Source organism: Salarias fasciatus, chromosome 18 (assembly GCF_902148845.1).
Source record: "Salarias fasciatus chromosome 18, fSalaFa1.1, whole genome shotgun sequence".
Lineage (NCBI taxonomy): Eukaryota > Metazoa > Chordata > Actinopteri > Blenniiformes > Blenniidae > Salarias > Salarias fasciatus.
Window position 1 is genome coordinate 17,540,285 of NC_043762.1, and position 22,541 is coordinate 17,562,825.

General features: G+C 41.1%; 1 protein-coding gene across 1 annotated transcript in view; it reads left to right on the forward strand.

Moving 5' to 3' along the window:
- The window catches only part of astn1 (astrotactin 1), a 337,883-nt gene that overhangs the window by 203,470 nt on the left and 111,872 nt on the right, over window positions 1-22,541 (forward strand). Inside the window, 4 exon segments of the mRNA XM_030115287.1 lie at window positions 12,614-12,649; window positions 12,652-12,695; window positions 12,698-12,714; window positions 16,915-17,105. Of these exon segments, the coding sequence (XP_029971147.1) occupies window positions 12,614-12,649; window positions 12,652-12,695; window positions 12,698-12,714; window positions 16,915-17,105 (288 nt within the window).

Genomic DNA, 22,541 nt, shown 5'->3' on the forward strand with positions numbered 1-22,541 from the left:
GCTTCTGTGATTTGTCTAATGAGGCGTGGATGAAAGTCTGCTATTTCAGTGCTGTATCACAATTACACAACACAAACGTTTGAAGGTGGTGCTGGTTTTTACACTCCATATGAGGTCCGTATCATTCTGGTTCAGCATTGTAAGCTGCTGCACCACTTACGTGTTGATTGAATTGGATTTAAGTGAGTGTTTAGAATGGCAAATGGTCATTGGAAAGGAAAATAGATGTTTTGTTTGTTTGTTTGTTTGTAGCTTTAGTGTTTTCTATATGGAACATTAATCCCAGTCCTTTCATTGCCCACAGACCTAACAGCCATTTTAAACAAATTTGAAATAAGTTTTGCAAATGAAGCAAATTCTCTGAATTATGTCACTTATGAAATCTGAAGGGGAAACAAAGCACAGAGGAAAAAAAAAATTGGAGGTATAAATGACACGCCTTGCCCCCACCTTTTGATAAACTCATTTCAAGCCGTGATTTATAACCCTTTTTCACTTGGAGCCTGCTTGCGTTGGCTCCAATAAAGGCTGCAGAACCCCCTCCAAATAAGCACAATAGGCAGTTTCCCAGGTCTGCTCTAGATTTTACAGATTGTCTTCATCTCAGATGTTTCATCTCTGTCTTTTTCTAAAGATAATATTTAAAAAAAAAAATGCCTGACAGGCAAAGAAAGATGGATCACAGGGCAAAAAAACTCCAATAGTTGGGAATTGAACTCTGGCCTCGGTTGTGGGGTTCGGTTCCCGCTGGACTGCTATACACAGCCTCTCCCAGAGCTGGAATACTGATCGATTTTATCTTGATTTATGTAACTGCTATACACTCAGAGGCCAACGCTGCCCCACTTAGATGAGTTTAGAGGTAAAATTTGTAGGTACAATCATTTTGCTTTATCAAACCTCCCTTAAAGCCTGTAGTAATAACTTAATTTTATCAACTGATAAATCTCTAAGGAAAGTAATATCTATTGATTTTTTTTTTTTTTTTTTTTTTTGTGCGAGGTGTCTGCTAACAGAGAAAGGTGTTGGGTTTTTTTTTTATTGTTCTTGTGTAACTATAATTTGCACAATAAGTCACCTCGACTGGTACAATGCCTGATTTCACTGATTGGTAGTTGATCGTGTGATAAATGGCTTCTATAAGTAGATTCCACCCTTTGACTCTATGACTTTATGGTGTTTTTCTTTTTTGTGTGACTGCTCCATCCATGAGTCAATACACCAGAAACAAACAAAAATAAACAAAACAAAAAAGAATATACATATATATATATATATATATATATATATATATATATATATATATATATATAGATATATATATATATATATATATATATATTAGGAGTGTAACGGTATTTGTATTCGTCCCGTACCATCACGGTACGGGGGTCACGGTTCGGCACACACAATCACACGACGAATACACCAGTGAGTAAAAAAAAAAAAAAATTCCAACCTTAGATGGCGGTAATGAGCCTAAAAGCTGCCGGCAACCACCATTATCACAGAAGAAGAAGAAGTAGAACAAGCAGGTCCAAACATGAACAAACAAAGAAGAAAGTACAAGCGGAATGAGAGCTGCAGCGTGTGGCGGAGCGGATTAAACGGGAGAGTATTTGTTCCGCGTGCGTTCCCTCATACGGAGTGACGTGTGACGTGCCAGCAAACGGGAAGCAGCGCAGTCAAAAAAACCAGCAGAGAACGCCACGGTGGTGGAAAAACATTTTTTTAATACAAAACCCCGACATAAAAAACATTGGAGAGGCGAGATGGAACCAAATCGCGCAACAGCGAGTTGTATAAAGAGCTCTATGGGAATGGCTAGTGTGACGTCACAAGTCACTTCCGGGTCCAAGGCTTCCAGCGCGCAATGTAAACACAATGGCTGTTGCCAAAGAACAGGTCACTTTTTTCACGGTAACAGTGAATTTTGCTGACTTTCCAAAGTCAGTGAAGAGGGGTTTAAACCCTTACAACTCAAACCGAGTTGTAATTGTTTCTGTGGTGACAGGTGGAAGTCTGAAATGGAAAGTACAGGCTTCAATGAAACATTTACGAGGTTGAGGTGAGTGATTAAGTAGCTAGCTAGCATTAACACGAGGGTGTCAGTCGTCGCATCAAGCTGTGAAACTTAACTATTAATTAATTAGCTTTGTTAGAATCGGGTACTGTCTGTCTGCGGTTTGTGGACAACTTACAGTTTATTAAGTGTCATCCAGGGAAATAATTTTAAACCAAACCTCAAACACGCCATAAAGCAGAAGCAGCACACATTCAGTACAGGTTAAAAAGTAAAAAAAAAAAAATAAATAAATAATAATAATAATAATAATAAAGCCCTTACAGAGCATCTAATAATATCCCGCCTTGTGTTATTAATAAAGGATTATTAACTTTGGATAACTCCGCTGGTCCGTCCTGCCACAGAGAGGAGGCAGTTTTAGCAGTGTGCAAAGACGCACAGCTGCTGCAGAGCAGCTTCAGATCCAGCGGGGGAAACGCTGCTGTTCAGCCCTGAAAAGATGTGGGACTTTATTTTGTCCTGTGCTGTTTTACACCATATTGTACTGGCCGATAGAGTTACTTTTGATGCGCCGGCGCCACGAGAGGAGCTGATGTGGGAACCAGCAGGACCTGAAGAACCGCGACTGACACGTAAATAAACTCTAAAGTTTAGCAAATGATTTATTTAATCAGTGATGTGATGCCAGCAGCCTAGAAAATAATATTAGCTAAAGGGAGATTAAATACAGACAGAGGACGTTTAGCCAAACATTTTATTTAGACTTCTATAAATTGTCTTTAATTTCAGCAGACACGGGCGGGGTGGGGGGTGGGGGGGGGGGGCACGCGCCGCCCTGGTGGACTGAGTCCCGGGTCCTGCTCGGTCCGGGGTCCTGCTCAGGACCGGGTCCGGTGCTGGGTGTGTGTGTCTCGGTGGGACCGTCCCCGCTGTGGGGAGGAGACCTGGCTACGGTGCCGCTGCTGTCTGGCTCTGTGACATAATTAAATGAAACAATAAAAATCTGATCTATATAACGTGAGTTCGCCTCATTATTTGTAATATCAGTAAAAATAATATAATGATGTAATATCGGAGGAAAGCAGTAGTAGGAAATGGTTTTGTTGACATCGTTTCTGTTGTTACAACACGGGACACAGCACTGCACCATACGCTTTGGACACGGAAGTGACGTATTCAGCTCCGATGACGTAGCTACTAGCCATCCCCATAGCAGAATACGAGCGATCGCCGGCTGGTGTTATGGATTAACTGGTTCCCGTGTTAACGAATGACAGCGGAGGTCTGTGTAAACACATGCTGATTACAGCAGTTGTTAAAGTAAGACTCACAAAAGACTTTAAACGTATACACTCACTGTAACTGTCGATAACCGACGTTCGCCAGAACGACTTGATGTTTCAGTCATTATTGGTCACAAGTTAACACGGGCACCAGTTAATTCGAAACATCGGCATGCGGCGCAGAGCTCACACCGAGACGTGCTGCTCCGCACGGCGGTGCTGCGATCAGGGGAGCAGCCGCTCCTTCAGCAGCATATCATGGAGATTTTGGGACATTATTTGAGCAGATATCAGCAGATAAAACTCTCTGCTTGGCGCTGAGGACTGCTGCTGCAGAGAGGAAGACCTGCAAGTTCCTCGTGAGACTTTGTGCGCATGTCACAGGGTCCTTGTAAACGTGGATGCTTTGTATGCTGTACATGAATACACTCGCGTTTAATACTATTGTTTACAATCGGATTGAAAAAAACACCATGTAAACTGGGCCAATAATGTGTAGCATGGGAAAGCTTGGGAAAAATGTTCTGGTACATTTGTGAGCTTTTTTTACTTTTTCCCCACTGTACCGAAAAACGTACCGAACCGTGACCCTACACCGAGGTACGTACCGTACCGTGGCTTTTGTGTACCGTTACACCCTAATATAATATATATATATATATATATATATATATATATATATATATATATATATATATATATATATATATATATATATATGATTAGAATAATTTCCCCCCTCCTTATGTTTTAGATGCCGCTCTGTGTCCTTCATGACATTTAAGTTTAAGATTGCCATTAGTCACAGTTAGCCATAATGACGCCCCCCACTAGCTTCACCACTGTGCCTTTCATCGCATTAGTACCAGTGTTGCTCCTTAGTTTTCAAGTCTTAAAGCCAAGAAGCAAAGTTATTTAAAACAACAATATATCTGCACATGCACGTAGACAAGTTTGGCCATTTTCCTCTCAGCTGGTAAAAGCGGTTGAACAGCGCATGCCGTGTAAAGTGGTGATAATGCTTCACTGAAAAGACTGCGGAGGTTAAAATGTCACATGTTGACAAAAACTTGACGAGGAACAAAAAAGATACAACTGAAAAACTTGATGTGATGAAAATAATAGTTCGGAAATTGATAGAAAAGTAACAAAATAGCAAAGAGACCTTAATAAACTCAAAGTTTCACTAAAATGTGTTCAGCTTTAGAAATGATGTGTTTTATAAGGGTTATAGGTATAATGCACATTAAGGCTCTAATTAAAAATTTGGACTAGCACCAGCAATCAAAACACAGAATCCATTAAACTTGATACTTTTGCACTCAGAAATTGACAGCTCCCTTTTCCATTTGCACAGAAGGTCTGCACAAGGACCAAATCTGCATTTGTGATCAGTGTTACGACAGGAAACCAGTAGTGTTTGCAGGTGCATGAATTAGTCAGGCTACTATGCTACGATCATTCTTTTACGTAAACAGAATTTAATTTCTTAACTGCATGTGATTCCGCGCATGTGATCAAATCTTACTGCATTCAAATTAGTGAGAGTGGTTTGCACACAATCAGTGGAGCAGGCGATATATCGATCCAGTGTCATGTTTAATTTTCCCCTTTGACTCCGTTGTGCATTTATTGAACATTATGTAAACAAATTAAATGCACCGTTTCACAAAAAGGAAACTCATTTTAGTTACCGTTCCGGGAAATTAATGTGGTGTTGATGTCTGTCCTGCGCCTGGCTCTCACTGTACTCAACGTCAGCAGTCAAAAGGGGTCAATTATCTACATGTGCCATATGATTTATCTTTTCTCCTCGAGCTGCACCTGTATGGTTGACAGAATTGAAACAGAATTTTATTTTTTGCTGTTGATTCAATTGTTTCTTTCAGCGCCACTAAATCACAGACATTTTTCTACATTTTTATTATTTCACATTCCATAATTTAGTTCTCCTACATTTCCTTTTTCAAAAAAAAAAAAAAAAAAAAGTGTCAGTGTTATAAAAGCCTGAGAACGTGGAGATGGACACACACTCCACAAGACTAGAGAGCCGATACAATACTAGCCACATAAAATATTCAAACAATTAAAGAAAAAAAAAATATATATATATATAGGTGGCACATTCACTTTAAAGTTGTTGGATACCACACATACAAATTAAGTTTTGCCTAGATAATGTGTAAAGAAAGAGCTGCAACATTAGGAAAAAAACGTCTTGTTTGCGTCTTCAGTTTATTCTTCTTGCTGTCCGTCTTCCTGTAGATGTAGAAGATGCATCGTCTGTTGACTTCACACCGCTGGTGGCACAAAAATGTAACATGGTTTCCATAATAGAAAACATTTCAGTTCCAGAGAGACAGATTTTAGCTTCCTCGTTTGATCCCACTGCATCTTCGGCTGAGGCACTTTGACCACAGCCGCACAGCAACACAGACAATTCTCTGACAGACACATTCTCCCCGCCATCCGCTCAGCTGCTTTACAAGTAATGTTTATTTATTTGCCCCTTTTTTTTTTTTTTTTGTTTGTGGTGACATTTCTACACATTGCATTTTCACAAAGGGAATCATCCTTGCTGTACGGCGCTGCTTCTCTGAAGGCGCTCTGGCACGGGCTGCATGTACAGGGACTGTGAACTTGGGATGTTTGCAAAGTGAAGTTCAGTCAAATTAATCATTCTGTCAGACAATGAGAGCAGAGCACCCCAGGGCTAAAAGGGAGACAAGGCCTTTCAGCGAGAAGAAGAATACGCTGCGCTACTCTATATGTTTTGGGCTTGTTATTCATTTTCACTAAAGGAGGCGGGGGGATTGGGGAAGGGGAGGTTATGTAGCTGTGTGCTCACGCTCTCCCGTTGCCGGGGAATATATCTATCGTTCCGGGGAGCCATTTCCCATAAGAGGGGATAAATGGATGTAGCTGAAGGTGAGGACAATGCAGGAACATCACATTTAGAGGCTTATTCATCAAGTTCATAGGTGGTGTCACGGCGCTGCCAAATGTAGCATTTTCACAGCAGCCTTGTAAGGGAAGCGTTAGTGGCCTTGCACGCATCCCCAACACTGATCATACTTCATATCTAATTTGTGTCCTGTTAACGCTTCAAACACACAATCATGGTTGCACCAGCTCCTCTGCTTTGATACTGTGACTCAGATGGTTTTTATTAACACTATCAGGGGTATCTCAATGTCATCTTTAACATCCAATCAATCTGTCTTTTATTTTACTTGTTTTGATGTTCACATATTAACTTAACTGACTTCAGTGAAAAGCGCTAGTCGAATAATCAGGTTTGCTGTTCTTGAATCTCAAACATAAAAGCTTGTATCTTTAGAAGACGATCTTCTCTTGCTTTGATCTTGGCTCCACTTTTTTTGATGGATATTTGTGACGTGGCCATACGCTGGAGACAGGTCTGTAAGGCTCACAAATACATCAGCAACGTACGAAGGAGTGCAGCCATTTGTGAAACAGGATGTCAGCCCCATATGTGATGTGCGTTCAAGTAGTCTTTGTAAATTGCCTGGGTGAAATTGGTCCCCGGCTGCATTGAAGGGTTGTACATAATGATCCAGTCACTTCCAAACAACTCCAGTGAGAAGCATTTATGTAAGGGGCATCTACGTTTAAATGCCACAAAGCCATAACAAGAAAGAGCACCCATGGGGAGGGAGGGGACCAAAGCAAAAGATCTCTTATTTCTTCCTCAGTCTGTGGAGATCTTTTTTTCTTTTTTTAATTGTTTGTATGCATCGTAATTAATGTTAACCAGTTTTAGTTGAGACCTGCGTTCTTAATTTTATCCAACTTTGATTATTTTTTTTTTTGATCCAAGAAGTCTGATCTGACTTCCGTTTAAGAGAGAACTGTGACAAAACATACCTTCTAAACATAATTGTGGATCTGAGTAGTATAATTGCAAACACTATCAGTGCAGAACTGAGATAAAGTGCAAACCAAAAATAGAACAAAAGCCTTGCTGACTGACAGATGAGTCCTTCTGCTTGATATTGCGCTCAAGAAAACTCCCCCTCCAGGTAGGAGTTAAGACCAATGGATCCTGATATTGTGTTTTTAATTATCCCATGGTCAGAAAATATGTTGAACAATGGGTATATTGATTGAGTTTTGCTTTTTTCAAGCACACAATCAGATAAGAAAGAACAGAAACAGCCCTGCATATTGTTGCTAAATACATGTGTGCATGTGTCATTAATTATTTCACTTTTAATTGAATTTTGTTTACTTAAATGGTAATTTGACGTTGCATATGTTAACCTTAAAATGCAAAGATTATCCTAAATACACGGGTTATGCACAATGTGCTGAGAAAATGTTGGAAAATAGTCCAAAATTATTGAAAAAAAGCAGCTATTTTAAACAGCTTGAAGGTTTTTGAATACTAATGATAATAATGATGAATATTTATTAGCATTTTACTGTTTGCCTCTTTTTAAACTGGAAAAATGTTGTTGCACCACAAAGCAGTAAAATAAAGCATTTATAAATTGGGACAGATCCACACTTTGTTGTTTACTCTAAGTGTTGCCCTACTATTGGAATGTAGCAGCGTAAAACAGGACTCATCAGACCATGCAACCTTTTTTTCCATCCCTCTTTTGTCTAATTCTGATCAGCCTGCATCAACTGAAGCTTCAGTTTCCTGTTTTGACAGGAGTGGCACTTCAAGGACCCACATGTTTGGGAGTCAGAGATGCTCCTCAGCAAACCCCGGATGTAATGAGGGGCTTGTTTTAGTTGCTGTCTTGACTTATTTGCCTGACATTATCCATCAACAAGGCATTAAGGCCCAGAGAACTAGCCGGATGTTTTCTCTTTTTTTTTTTTTTTTCAGACCATTCTGTGGAAACACAGAAGACGGTTGAGCGTCTCAGCAGATTAACAGCTGTTGAAATATTCAAACCAGCATGTCTGGAATCAACAACCATGCTGCGTTCAAGGTCATCTTGACCATGTCTATATGACTAAATGCATTGAGTTCCTGCCATGTGATGTGAGCACTGGATTCCACATTGATTCTCTCTCTAGAAAGTGACGAGCTACCCCTGGACTGAGAACGACTTCAGTCTCAATCTGTCGAATACGGCTCTTTTCTGTCTCTCAAGAAAAGCAAACTTTTTAGACTCTTCAGACTTTTTTTTTTTTTTTTTTTCCCATGCTTGTTTCTTACTTTTGATGATGGAGATAATATTTTCAATATCTGAGAAATTCACTTCTGCGTCCCGGTTGCTCGCTGTGGCGTCCCTCGTCTAATTACTACCCTCCTTCCCACAAATTGAAGTCAGTGCACGCCCATGAAAACAAAGGTCATTCAGAATGTGTTGAGACTAAATTGTATGACTCCAACAACAGAAAACAAAGCCCAGCACTGGGACTGGAAATGGGCTCGACAGTTCAGTTCAACTGTGTGAATCAGCCCAATTCAAGTACACTTAATAGTTTTGAATCACCCCATATTAAAGCCACTTACTGAAGCCCCTGTTTATAGTCTTGTGTACTGCTTAGGTATTTTTTATTTCTATAACTCAGGAGCTATTTCCATTATCAAACTTTTTGTCAGTTAATAAGAGGAGTGTTACGGTTTACAGACTAATTCCTAAATATCGTTCTCGTTGCAGTTCCGTTGGAATGGTGATGTGAAATACCGTCCCTGTGTAGTCTCCCTTGAAAGGAAATGAAGTTCCTCGTCAGAAAGGCGGCAGACTGTGACAGTGTTACGACCAATCTCCATTCAAAAACTCTGCATCGCAAATTCTTCACGGTGGTTACCGATACATCTTCATTTCTGCTGCGCCAGCCTTCAGCGGAGATGACGGACATATTTTTTACTTCATTCTCCGTCTGTCATTCGCCTCTCACCTTTTCACACTGAGGATGCACCTTTGCAGCTCTCGCCTTTTGTTTCCACCATCTTCATTCATCTCTGCCTTATGCACCCAATCTCTCCTATGAGTGTGCGCACGCACACACACACACACACACACACACACACACACACACACACACACACACACAGGTTCCAGAATACGGTTTCCGTCCCCAACACTATCCTGATTCCTCGTGGATGTGCTTGTGAACACGGACGGGGCAGTGATAGTGATGTATGGTTGTAATCCCACCGCTGCAGCCTGACACGGCTGTCAGTTGCCATGGGAGACCACATGATTTATACTCTCCGTCTCCTGTTTATGGTCTCATATAAGTGATGCCTAAAGGCCCGATCCTGCACTTTATGCAGAAATAACAGGGTCACGTCACTGCTTGGATGGGCACGCTACTTACAGGGGTTAAAAAGTATTTTAGCAGTAATTGGATCATTAAATAAATAGGACAAGCCTACAGCAAGTGGTCATGGCGCTTATCAGACAGACCCGGGAAGTCTGTTCAGCAAGTCCTTGGTTTGATACCTAGCAACCCTGACTGCACGTCATTCCCCAGCATTTTCCCCCTCATTTCCTGCCAGTCGCCTCTGTTACTATTGAATAAATCATACAGCGCCTTCAAAAATAATCCTTTTCTTATTTACTTCAGTCCTCGAAGGAGAATATGCCGAGATTACTTATTCACGTCACGTCTTCGCAGCTAAGAATCTGTGTGCCGTCACTTCACGCTTTATCTATAATTGATCGCTTAAAAAAGAGACTGATTGGTCCTTTAACAGTTAGTTGTCTAACAGCAGCGAGGTGAGTGATGAATGTTTCCCCTTTCTCCCGTGTACCATTCCAGGCTTATTTACATGTCTATATGTTGAGCTTTATCTGCCTATTTGCCGCAGGAGATAAGGGGGCAGGCCGTCGGTCAGGGAAGTACGAGGCGCGCGCAACGTTTGAAGGCCCGCGCGGTGCATCAAAATGAAAAACATTCACACACGGGCGACTTGGTGAGGCTGAGATGGGCATTATTGATTCCAGCAAGGGAAGCATTGCTAAATGAGATAAAATCAATAAGGATAATATACTAGGCAGTAAAGGAACACTGTGTTCAAGCAAGATCAAAATATGGAGACACGTTTGTAATGCTGCTGCACAGAAGAACCTAAGTGATTGATATGTACGCAGTAGATCCGCAGTGATTTAGGATCTCCCTCATAGAAATATTCATTTATGGGGCTTCAAATGTTTTGGTATTTTTTGTGGAATTTTCAGTGTTGAAAATTGAGATTAAAAATATTGTAGTAACAGTTGAAATAAAGCAAACAAGGTAGAAGTATTCACTATTAAAAGTATTTTATCTGTTAAAGGGTGCAGTAACCAGGGAGGCAGAGACATAACCAGTTGATTTGTTTGTTTGTCTTCTGGTGAATGTCCTATCTCGATCCTGTTTTCCACCATCTCCTGCCCTGCTCCCGCTGAGAGAACCGCCTCTTCTTTTAGTTGCTGAATCCACAGCAGTTCATAAACAGCATGTCTGTTGTGATATAAAAGGAAAGCAGGGAAATTGATGCTGACTCTCATAATAAGTACGTGAGATCCGTGAATTTGTAGATGCAAGTTTAAATATCAGCTCAAATATATAATCACAATTTAGTGGGTAGAGATGCACATACTTGCACAGTTAAGGTAGAGCATTGGCGGCAATATTAAAGTTATTTTTTTGCCACAGCTACCTGCATGTCATTATCAATCTGTGCTGCCGGTCTTCACCTTTATGTTGCTATCATGAAAAAGACTGAGGAATTTGACGGCGTGATGGTCTTCCACACGTTTCTGCTGCAGACGATTAATCTGCAAATTAATACAGTTAAAAACAAATTTCAATAAGTGTGAATAATCTGGCAGAAAGAGAAATAAATTGCTAATTACTGCATGGGGCTTAGAGTGTTTGTTGTTGGCGCTTGATCAATTGACCAAACAGAAATTCTAATTAAATGCAAAAAAGTGATCACAACCTGCTCAGTCGAAATTATTTTACAGTCATGAAAGACAAATGTTATATTAATGAAAATTGTTTTTTAATATGTGGTCATGCCATTTTAGTTCATTCAACGCTCAGAATAGTGACTTTTCATGAAAACAATTGCAATGTTGTTGTTTTTGTTTTTTTGTTTTTTTTTTTACTTTTTACTGAAACGAGTGGATGTACGAATACTAACCTTTAGCTACTTGCGATGCTAAGTATCAGTACAAGTACTCATGAAATAACATCAAGTTTAATTTATATTCCATGTGCAAACAAAGCAAGGCTGTGCGTTGCCTTGAACCACTTCCACACACATTTCGTGTTGACGCGATGTGCACCTTCAACGCTCTTGCAGTCTACAGGATGCAAAGCGCAGAGCACAGCGTCGATCTATACACTGTGTGCTATGTAGATGCAGCAGTAGCCTTGAGATCCAGGACCGAGTTTCCTGTGTGCTGCCATATGCTACAGCTCGCTGCAAATCAGTTATACTTTCATCATGTTTAGCACGCAGCATTGCTGGCGTGTGAGCCTCGAAACTCTTTAGCATGTAGCACGGCTCGGCGCAACTGGATTCACTAAGCAGTTAAACTAATGAGCCGCGTCGGGCTGAATTTACTGGTCCGACTGTCGCTGGTGATTAAGTTGCTGATGTTGGGTAAACCAGCTTTTTGCCCTTATTTTTGGTATTTCGGCAGAACACATTAAACAGTCTGCCTTACTTCTGTCAGCCTCGTTATTTTAGAGAATGGGGACCTTTTCCTGACTACATACAATACCGGGCTCAATAGCATCGTCAGTGCATCCCAACAATTTAGTCAAGCTTGTTGCAAAACTTAGAGAATTTACATATTGCAAGAACTGAAAAAAAGATGTTCAAATTTCAGACTTTAAGAGGAAAATGATGTTTCTAGTGTGTGACAGGTAGAGAAAATGCCTGTGGTTAACATAGATGTGCTGCATACTCAAGTAAATATTGTTTTGCAGTTTCTGTCTGGTACTCTGTCAGTATTTCTTGCATTGGCGCTTCCTTCTGATCGGTGAAGGGCGAGCTGCACGTCTCCCTCCTCTTTGATTGTACCAGTCATTTTCCTTGCATCTCTCCCTCACCTGTCATCTAATGTAGTATTAATATTTATTAAATTTACTTCCTGATTCCTGAGGTATAATGCAAACAAGAATGAAATATAAGGCCGCCTTTGGATCTGGCACTCAAGACTGCAATCTCCTCCATGATGGAGGAGTAAATGATACATTAATAATTTAGTCCTCCTATAAGAATTGCACAGGTGTGATGGCTACCTCACCCTTAACCACATAATCATAAACTTCAGCAAATGTATCCCGTATTAATATGTGTGCATTTGTGTCTTTGCAGGTATGGTGAACTACAGTGAGGTGTCCGGATACCCTCTCGTCAGCACTGGAGTCTCCGCTCTGTGCTCTACCACGTCAAACTCAATCAGGGGTTCTTTCTCAGGGTAAATGACGTTGTGCTTATTAATTATCTATGCATAATGTGGTATTACTGATTGTTTATTCATGCTGGAGAAAACCTTGCTCCAGTCCTCTTTGCTTAGAGAAACAGCACCTTGAGCTATCAATTATTCATCACATAGTAATTAGCGTGACACATCAAGGTTAGCGGCTCATCATTGCACTATTGGTATTATTCCTTTTTTTGTTTTTTGATCCACTATGTGATTAGACTGCCATCTTTTCAATTGTGTTTTGAATATTTCTACTCACTGAGGCACTTCAGGAACCGAGTAGTTGATATGTAGTTATTAGCTTGTTCAGGTTGACCTTGTTTGACGGGAGCACGTTCATAAAAAAGTTTTATACTAAATAAACTCATATAATGACCTACGAACACCTTGATGTATAACACTGAAGGTAGCGCATTTTGTTTGTGTTTTGTGGGTTGCACGACCTGCGTGGCGGTGTTTTTGTTTTCACTCTCCACTCTGCAAAAGTTGCACGTTGCGCCGTTCGCGTGGCATTAAATGTTTGTCGAAATGAGTACGTACAGACTGAATGTGCTGGTTCTGCTCAACTGCAGGGTCTTTAAGGAAAAGCTAAAAGCCAGAAGGACATGAAGATGTGAGATGCAACACTGAGTGTGATGACAGTGTCAGCTGTTGGGTTAGCTGTTGAATAAAGCATGGCAAGTTTAATATCGGCTGGTATCTACATTCCGGAGACAGCTGTAGCCAAACAAAATAAACATATAACTGCATAAACAGGTTTTTTCTCTCTGAAGCAAGAGGAAAGATGCTCTGAATAGCAACGGTTTTCATGAAAAGGTGGCCTTTCCACAGGGCAAACCTGAGGCTTAATGGGTGCTAAGTTTAAACTCAGGTTATTGCCTCGCCGCCAGAGCGGAGGGAAACGCATCACAGGGAGGGCCTGAAGAGGCAGAGGCTTTAAAGCGTTTTATACGTGGTTGTAATCGGAGAGAATGTGGGAATGAGCAAGATGTGAGGTGATTCATGTCACCCGTGATATGTTTTAGTGTAGATTTGTTTTAGTGTACATTTGTCATTGCATTAGTTTTTTTTTTTTTTCTTCCCCCAGCACTGTGCCATGTGTTTGCTGCTAAGTGGGTATTATTGACCTAGCCCTGCTTTTACAGTGTGTACAATGTGCCACGTTCACCCATTAACACAGACATTTAACACCAGAGTTTACTGTTAAACCATTCCGTACAGAGCAGGCCGGGGTTCAGTGTCACAGCCCTGAGATGGAGACTGATCCACCGACCCTGTTGAGGAAATAAAATCTACTTTATGATGTGTAATCCGCCTGGAAACCCAAATAAAATAAGTCGTCTTTTTGGCATGTTAAACAACTGCTGGAGGTTAATAAAGAGTTAACAAACAGGTAGAATCATTCACATTCACGTCTATTCATATTCAAACCAGAGTTCTCAGTAAACCCACATGCAGACTAGAATAACATGCAAACTCCACACAATGGGTGCGGACTCAAACCAAATGCATTCTCTGTGTGAACAAGCTTTCAAACTAAATTTTAGATTTTAATGCACAAATAAATGTATGATTCTTGACTTCGGCTGTTTCCGAGCCTAATTTCACTATTTACTCTCAGGGGTAAACTCATGCCTCCAGCATTGCATCTTATCTCCCCATATAATGATATTCTTCTGTTTCCTTGGCTTTATTATGGAGTTTCCCACGTGCTTGTGTCTTGATTGTGCCTTCAAAAGCAATGAGAAAGCATAAAAAAACGCAGATTAAAGGACTTTCACATTTTTATTTGCACATTTATTTGCATTCATTCCTCATTGAACCCAAAGTGATGTTTTTTTTTTCTTTTATATATTCAAGACCACAGTTTTAAGGACACACTCCTCATTTAGTTCATGACCGTGCACAAGACGTGGTGTGTACATGTGTATTTGCAACCTTCTTTTTTTTTTGCTTGTCCCTGAGCAGAGCCAGTTGCAGTAGTTCATTTATTATAGATGATGGCTTTGGACGTCCGTGCCACTGATACTATTGTAAACAGATGTGCGGTGTGCATTCCAGGAACAGCTTTGATGGATGAAGTCTTCGTTTCCGTTTGTGTCATTTTCTCACTAACGATCACAACTGTCTGTAATATCAAAGCTCTCCTGAACGCAGAGATTAATTTCGGTTGAATATTATTAGACGGCGTCAGAAGTGGATGTTGCGTGAAGTTCTGATCATGCTGGAAGAGAGACGGCGAGGAATGAGGTCAACAGGCATCAGCATGTAATTCATGTTCCCGCCTTGGTCCTTCTTCTGGCTGTGTGATCGCCTGTCATACATCACAAAGCCCCGCATCTATAGTAAGACCAAAGCAAGCTGGCAGCCACCTGCCACGGAAACTTCACAGAATAAGATAACTGTGGATGGATATTTAGCCCAGCAATACTTCCTCTGAAGGCTGCTCATACGATCTCACACATAAAGGATTCGACTGAATATTTCCTGACAGGTCTCTCACTACTAAATGTGTAATTCAATGAGGGGAAGGAAAAAAACTAACATTTCACCTTTTCATGCACCTCACTGCATCACTGGAGACGGTGTGTTGGCGGTGTTAAGGGGTTAAATAAAATCTGTTGAAACATTGCATCAATCATTCTTCCTGTCCCGAAGCAGCCTCATTTAATAATTTCCGATTTTGCGATGTTTTAAGTGCATGCATTATTCATAAATCCTTCATAAATAGTTTCCATTCTGATAAGTGCAGCCACCCCACTGTAAATACGGCCATGACACCTCTAATGCATTTCCAATGGCGCTGCTGTGGTTTGAAAGTGGCTGCCACTTCTGCTGAGGATACACTTTCTATTTTCTCCTCACTCAGAAAGCGACTCAACAAGCCGCCGTCTTTTTTTGTCTTCTTTTTTTTTTACTCCCATTTCCCACTTTAGCTCATCATATTTCAACAGCCACCGGAGGGGCGAGGGCTACTGATTTTTACATCTGATAGCAAAGCCCCCATCGCTCACACTCACTGCGCTCTCTGTCTCTCACTTCAGCGACCTCCTAATTTAATTTTAGAGGAGAAAGTAAGAGCGAGCGGAGCGTGAGTGCTGAGATATTAATACTGCTTCTCCTGGAAATCATAATGACAAACTGCTATTGCAGTTTTGCTTTCCAATATTAGCTGAGAGAGAATCCCAGTGAGCGCATGGTCATTTTGTTCGAGAGTAGTCAATGTATCACATCAACACTGCCTCCTCCTGCATTTATTACCGTCGTCTCCACGCACTCTCAATTCACTTATATTAAAATAACATCAGGAGCTCGCTTACAGAAAATAAACTGTTTTCTTTCTTGAAGACGTCTTCATGTCACAATTAATCATAGTGATTGAAAATCTATCATGTCGGTTCATGCGCTTCCTCGCGTACTGCCATACGGCCAGATTCCGTGTTTCAGAAATGGAGAAAACCTTTAATATCGTCAGGTTTTTCTCAGGTCACTTACTCACTGAAGATGGCAAAGGATGCCCTGGTATCTACTGGGAGATGAGCAGGGTGTGTTTTGTGATGAAAGCCAGAGCTGAGGATCATTTTGAGGATGATGGGTGTCATGAAAGGAAAGAACAACCAATAAACCAGCTCTAAGTAGCATGAAGCTAATATAATACATTTTATTAAAAGAAAAAGCTTGCAGACTTTGAGTTTTTGTGGAAAAAATATATTAAAGATTCAGTAAGATACCAGACCAACTTTCACCCATCAACAAGTGACATTTATTGCTTTTGAAAGATAGAATAGAGTATAATAGAATAGAAATACTTTATTAATCCTGACGGGATTCATATGGCACAAGTCTCAGGCATTCATTTCATTTTTTTGATAACATTACTTTCCAATATATTTGTTCAGGGTTTTTACAAAATGTAAATCATGTGAAGCCCTCTTGAATTCTCAGGTAACTTCATAAGTTTAGCGAGGAATGAAGAAGGGGCTGACATTGTTTTTAAGACATTAACATCTGCTCAAGTGATTTGATGACAAATCATACAGTTATTGCAGTACGCAACAATGCCAACATGTTAATATTGTGCAGCCTTAGTATCTGGTACATTTTAACTAAAACCTCAAAATCCCTCTCAGTTTAGTTTCAACGGGAAGCATTCATCCATGTGTTTCCTGTTTGTTTCCTTTACCTTTTCAGCTTTCAGCTCAGCCATCCATTCCCTGGACGGAGCGACTCAGCGGAGCGACTTCGTCTCCATCCTCCGGGAGTTCGGGAACCACTATGTGCAGGAGGCGATGTACGGCTTTCAGGAGTCCTGCACCATCTGGTACCCCAACAAACAGGTCCAGAGACAGCTGTGGCTGGAGTACCAGGACATCAGCAAAGGTAGGAGACCTATCATTACACACTGTGAGCATTATTTATTACCCAGCAAAAGTAGTTTGGAATTGCAGAATGCATGCTAATGACCCGAGGTGAGGTGAAGATGTGTTGATGTTACGCTGTTTTGTCATTTATGCACATTTTTTTTAGTTTTCATGCTGGGCTTTTGGGGTGTCTGAATTATGATGTTACAAAATTAGAGCTGGCAGGACTCTTGAACACACCTCGGCTGCACATGAAGTGTTTGCCAAGAGAAACAATTCAACCTCACCGGGGACCTCTATGAACAAAACCCTGCCCTCCTTTTTAGTTGGATCCGATCGGGTAGCTTTTTTTTGTTTTGTTTTTTTTTTTTTTAAGTCCATGCAGCCTTCGATGGTGACGCCTGTTGTTGATGGCTTTTCCGCAGCCTTGATAGGCACTCAGTTGTTTTGCTGGAGCTATAAACCAAACAAGTATCACAAACTTAATACCTTTCGAGGTTAGTGTCGAACATCACTATTTTCTGGCTTTGTATCGTCTTTTTCCTCAATCAGATTTCTATCAGGGTCAAAAAACAAAAAATAGACGTGAAAGCATTACTCAAGTTTCCAAAGAGGGAAAATAAAACTCTAGCAGGGCATGAGAAAAGTTTGTTCAAGGCTGCAAAAACAGTCAAGCAAATGTGTTGCAGTAAACAGAATATACAAGGCTGAAAATACACAACTTGGCTTTCTAAACAACTACATTTATATTATATGGCTGTTTGAAACGGCCTGAGTTTTACTGTGTTATGAGTTTGTGCCGCTTAATTTCAGAAATGATATTCAACTCGTTTTTGCAGGAAGTGTCTCTTATACCGTTCACACCTTGAAGTTGACCTGCTGAGTTTACTTCTGAAACTGTTCGAGCTGCTTTTCCCGAGTTGGGGTCTTCGGACCGTCTCAATGCCATTCATTCGAGCAGTTGACAGCTGCAAGCTTCCTGCAGTCGTTTCCTTTATTTCCCTACACTACATGCACTCTGTAAAGTCACGGCGCGTTCACCATCTGTTTTGAGTCCCCACGTTGATGGATCCTGCGCTGTAGATCAGTGCGTCTTCGCTTGATAATCAGCGCTGTTCTATCTCGAGCAGTTATGTTAAACCGCTCGGCGCTTGAAGCACTGCTACTTCTCAGCAAAAACAATCAAAGAAGCAATCTCTTTGCCTTTTGTTTTATTGCTCTGAAGCCAGCGTACTTTGTCACCGATCCATCTCTTTGTTACCTGCACTTGTTTTCTCAGTGAGTCACAGCGGTGATAAATAATAGCCCGTCTCCCCCCTGCCGTTTCACCTCAGTGGCTTCGAACTGTCCGCTGTCGTTTCCTTTGTTTGCCCTGGCCACTTGTCTTCTCATCCCTTACTTTGTCCAAGGACACCCCTGCTGCACCTCACCCTTCACTCCGGGTTACCTCTGCACCGATAGATGGCTTCAGATCGCTGAGTTTTCCCCCCCCACACACCCCGGTGAAAAGTGCATTACTCTTCATTTTCAATCGCCACTGACACACAGGTTGCAGACGCTGCTAAATGATTCAACACAATCAAAAAATCCTATACTGCTTTCTCTTCAAAACCTGCCTCAGATTTGTTTCCCCAAATTTATGCCAGATCGAGGCAACTTTCCTTGGCTTGATGTCAGCGATACTCAACTTTTGAACACACGTTAGTCTTCTCAACATCTGTTGCAGTATATATTTAAATCATATTCACATCGACTCCATATGCAGATTTCATTAATAGCTATGCAGAATACCTTCCAATTTGGACTTATTTATGGTTTTGTAAAGGAAACTAATGGTTTTATTTCTTCGAATGCATTATTTAACCGTGAAATCTCTTCAGAATTGTTAGTCCATGCATGCTCAGGTGAATATTTAAGTAAAAAGTTCATAAAACTTTTGAATGAAAAATACCGGCACAGACTCATATTCTGTGCTGCATTTTCTTGAATATGTTCATATAAATAATAACACAACCTTTCATACTCTAATAATTCCTCTGCGTGTTGCTTCTACTCATTCCTGACTGTCTAGAGATGAACACCGTGTCTTCATAATTCATTTGAGTTGAAGCTAAAACCAGAATGGTTCCTGTAGTGATCAGTCCACATGTGAAAACAGCTATGAAAAGACGCCGGTCTCGTGGGAGTGAAAATGTAATCGTCTGAACTTGTGCAAAATCAATCCAGAATCTACTTTTCCTGTCAGGTGGGAGCGGAGTGATTACATCGCGCTTTGAAGACTTGAAATGATTCAATCTAAGTGGTAACTGTTTCAGCGGGGCACGGACCATCCGTTTTCTAGGAAAAGAAATTGATTCCATTGGCAAAAACTTGAAATCAGAGCCATCGTTCTTAATCTCTTCCGGGCTTCTTGGAAACACGCTGGCCTTTTGGAGGGAGTAATGAGCTCACAGGAGAATTTGATGATCCATGTCCTCACCCTTTGCTCCAAATACAAGCTGTGCCCGACCGCAGCCGCCCTCCGTATTCAGCGAGGAGCCAGGCTGATCGTTTTCTGCATCTTAGCTCCCGGGGTCACAGCTGCTCGCAGCTGTAATAAACACCGCGCTTAGTAATTACATCAAATACACATTGAAGATGAAATCAATATTTTTGTCAGCGCTTCAGATGTTTTAGCACACCATTTGCATTGCACCACTTAATCGTACCTGTTCCAGAAAACGCCATGTTGTGCTCTCCTCTCATCTTGTATCAGCTCTGAGCTCTTAATGTGCACAAGCTGCAGATGTGTGTCTTATATGGTTTTGTATTTATAGGAAATCTCATTTGTCTCACACAATCAGACACTGTGGCGATGGTTTGCAAGAACAAAGGGAAACATTTTTGGGGGGGGGTAAATCTCATAAATACAAAAACAGTGTTTCACAAAACAGCCCATCTGCTACTTTAATCAAATTCAATAAAACATAAATAAATAAAAATCCCCAGAACTGTGATATTGTGCATCAACTGTGGATTAAAACTCAACAGACCGAAGCCCAGCGGGGGAAAGAGCCACACAGCGCACCACGATCTCTAAAGTTAATTGAAGACTTACAACAGTTGTTTCCTAATGACCCGGGAACCTGAAAACAACACACACTCACACACACACACACACACACACACACACACACACACACACACACACACACACACAGAGCACGGAGACATATATATGTGCAGATACACATAGCAGGAATATCTTGGCTGTATCAGTCATGTTTCTGGAGCCGCCGCCATCGCTCATTAACCGCGGTCAGTCAGGGTGTGGGGTTTGGCCGTGACGCCGCGACACACTGATTAATAGAACTTTCCTCCCCGCTCTCGGTTGCGGTGCGAGTTTCCTATTGTCAGACGCATGACCTCAATTACCAAGCCGGAGATCAGACATGAACGGCATGAAAACCACCTCTGCTCTGCTCATGTTGCAAACATTTGTTACAACGAAAAGATGCATTTGATTGGATCGCTGAGGACCTAAAAGGACCATTAAAAACAGTTCCTCGGTGAAAACTCAATTGATTTAGTGTAGCTGCACCTTTTTTTTTTAAGGGGAGAGTAATGAAGAAATTCTCCTCATGGAAATCCAGCTCCATGTTTCAGACAAGTATTTAAAGTTGGGAGTATATTTAACTGCATGGTATACGTACGTATTAAGACGACTAAGGGTAAATATTCGAGAAGTGCTCAAATTCTTGTTTGTAGTTCTGAAAAGGCAACATGATATTTTTAGTTATTTGGCATAATGCATCCCAAAGATGGTCTTTTGATCTTAGCATCCTCACCTTGCTGGTAATGAAGCTGTCTCGACCACTTTCAGATTTCTTCTCACATATCGTGTGGGGCTTTTTAAGATACATCCAAACAGCTTTAGTAAATACACTGCCAAAATGAGGACAGTACACAGAAATCTAAATGCGGAGTGGATATGAATATGATTAGCCTTATTTAGTTTGCCTCGTCCGTCATTTGCCGAGTGACCTGTCCCAGGGAACTTTTGTGAGGAGCGGTTCGCTTGAAAACAACTTCAAAATAATTAGACGCTTTGGAGTTCTGTCAAAAGTACACTCTAGCAGCAATTAAAAATTGAATGTACTTCAGAAACGCCTAAAGGTGACATTATAGAGCTTGGCGAATTGTTAAATGTCAGATCAAACTGAAAATACCAAATCCTGATGGAAATTCCAGATTTAAGCCAAGGTGTGTCTGCAGTAAACAGTGCCACTGAGAATTAAAGCCCTTCACATTGTTTTTACTAAGAAATCTCTTCCCCTGGCTTATTATCTACTTCCCCCCCCCCCTCTCCGACTCTTGTTCTCCATCTCTTCTCTTTACTTTCTCTCTCAATTAAATCACCATGACCTCCTTCTTCAACCTCAGCGCCGTCCCCCACAGAGCCGGGCGGAAGCTTTTTCACCCAGCCTGCACTGCAGCAGCTTTGCGTGTCGGAATGCATGTTACTATGATCATCCTGCCAGGAGCCAGGTAAAAATAGATGCCTTATTTATTCTATTAGGGCCTGTCGTTTTAACAAAGCAGCAGCCGAGAAAGTCTGGCTCCGGGGGCGAGAGATGAGAGCGGGGGGAGGGGGAGGGGGGGGGGGGGGAGTTGCTGAGGAAGAGCTGGAAAGACACGGGAGAAATTATTCAGGAGTGGCCCTGACCTGTGTGACCCCGTCTACACCAGCACGCCACACGCACACACCTCAGCGCCACCTGACCCGCCTGCTTACCAGCTGGGAATTATGCAACACTCACTGCTGATTCCTGACAAAAACCTTTACTATATATATACTTGGCTGTTTCTCTCTTTGTCACATCGGATTAGCATATTGTTATTTGAGTGTTGGCAGATTATTTTTTTTTTTCTCTTTCTCGTTTTTAGAGCACGTCGTGCATGGACAAAGTTTTCAAAGAAAAACTGTGATGAGTCACTCTGAAACCTGAATAAAAAGAAATTCCCTTCAAACCAAAGTTGAATGTACTGTAACTTTACAAATATGGTGGAAGTGTCACATATGTGGGGTGCGAGGTCACAATATATAATTTAGAATGGCCTTTTTGCAGGCGATAGGGAAGGGGAGAGATGCCTGGCATCAGTGCACTCGGTCACATGATTCCTGGGCCTCACAACTAAATGTATTTGTCCATAACCAGTCGGCAATATTTGTGTAATTGGTGTTTTCTACAAACAGCAACAATAATAAACCATTGACTCAATAATTAGATTTTTTTTTTTTTTTTTAACCCAGCAGTTTCCTTCTTTTTGCCTCTATCCTGTTTATTCTTTTAATATTTTTTTGGCTTTGACGTCTTTATTCATCCTCAACTCACAAAGCTTTGGTTTGAACTGGTTTTCCAATTTGTGTGAAGCAATTATTGAGTTAATAAATTAGTGTGGGCAAAAATTTACA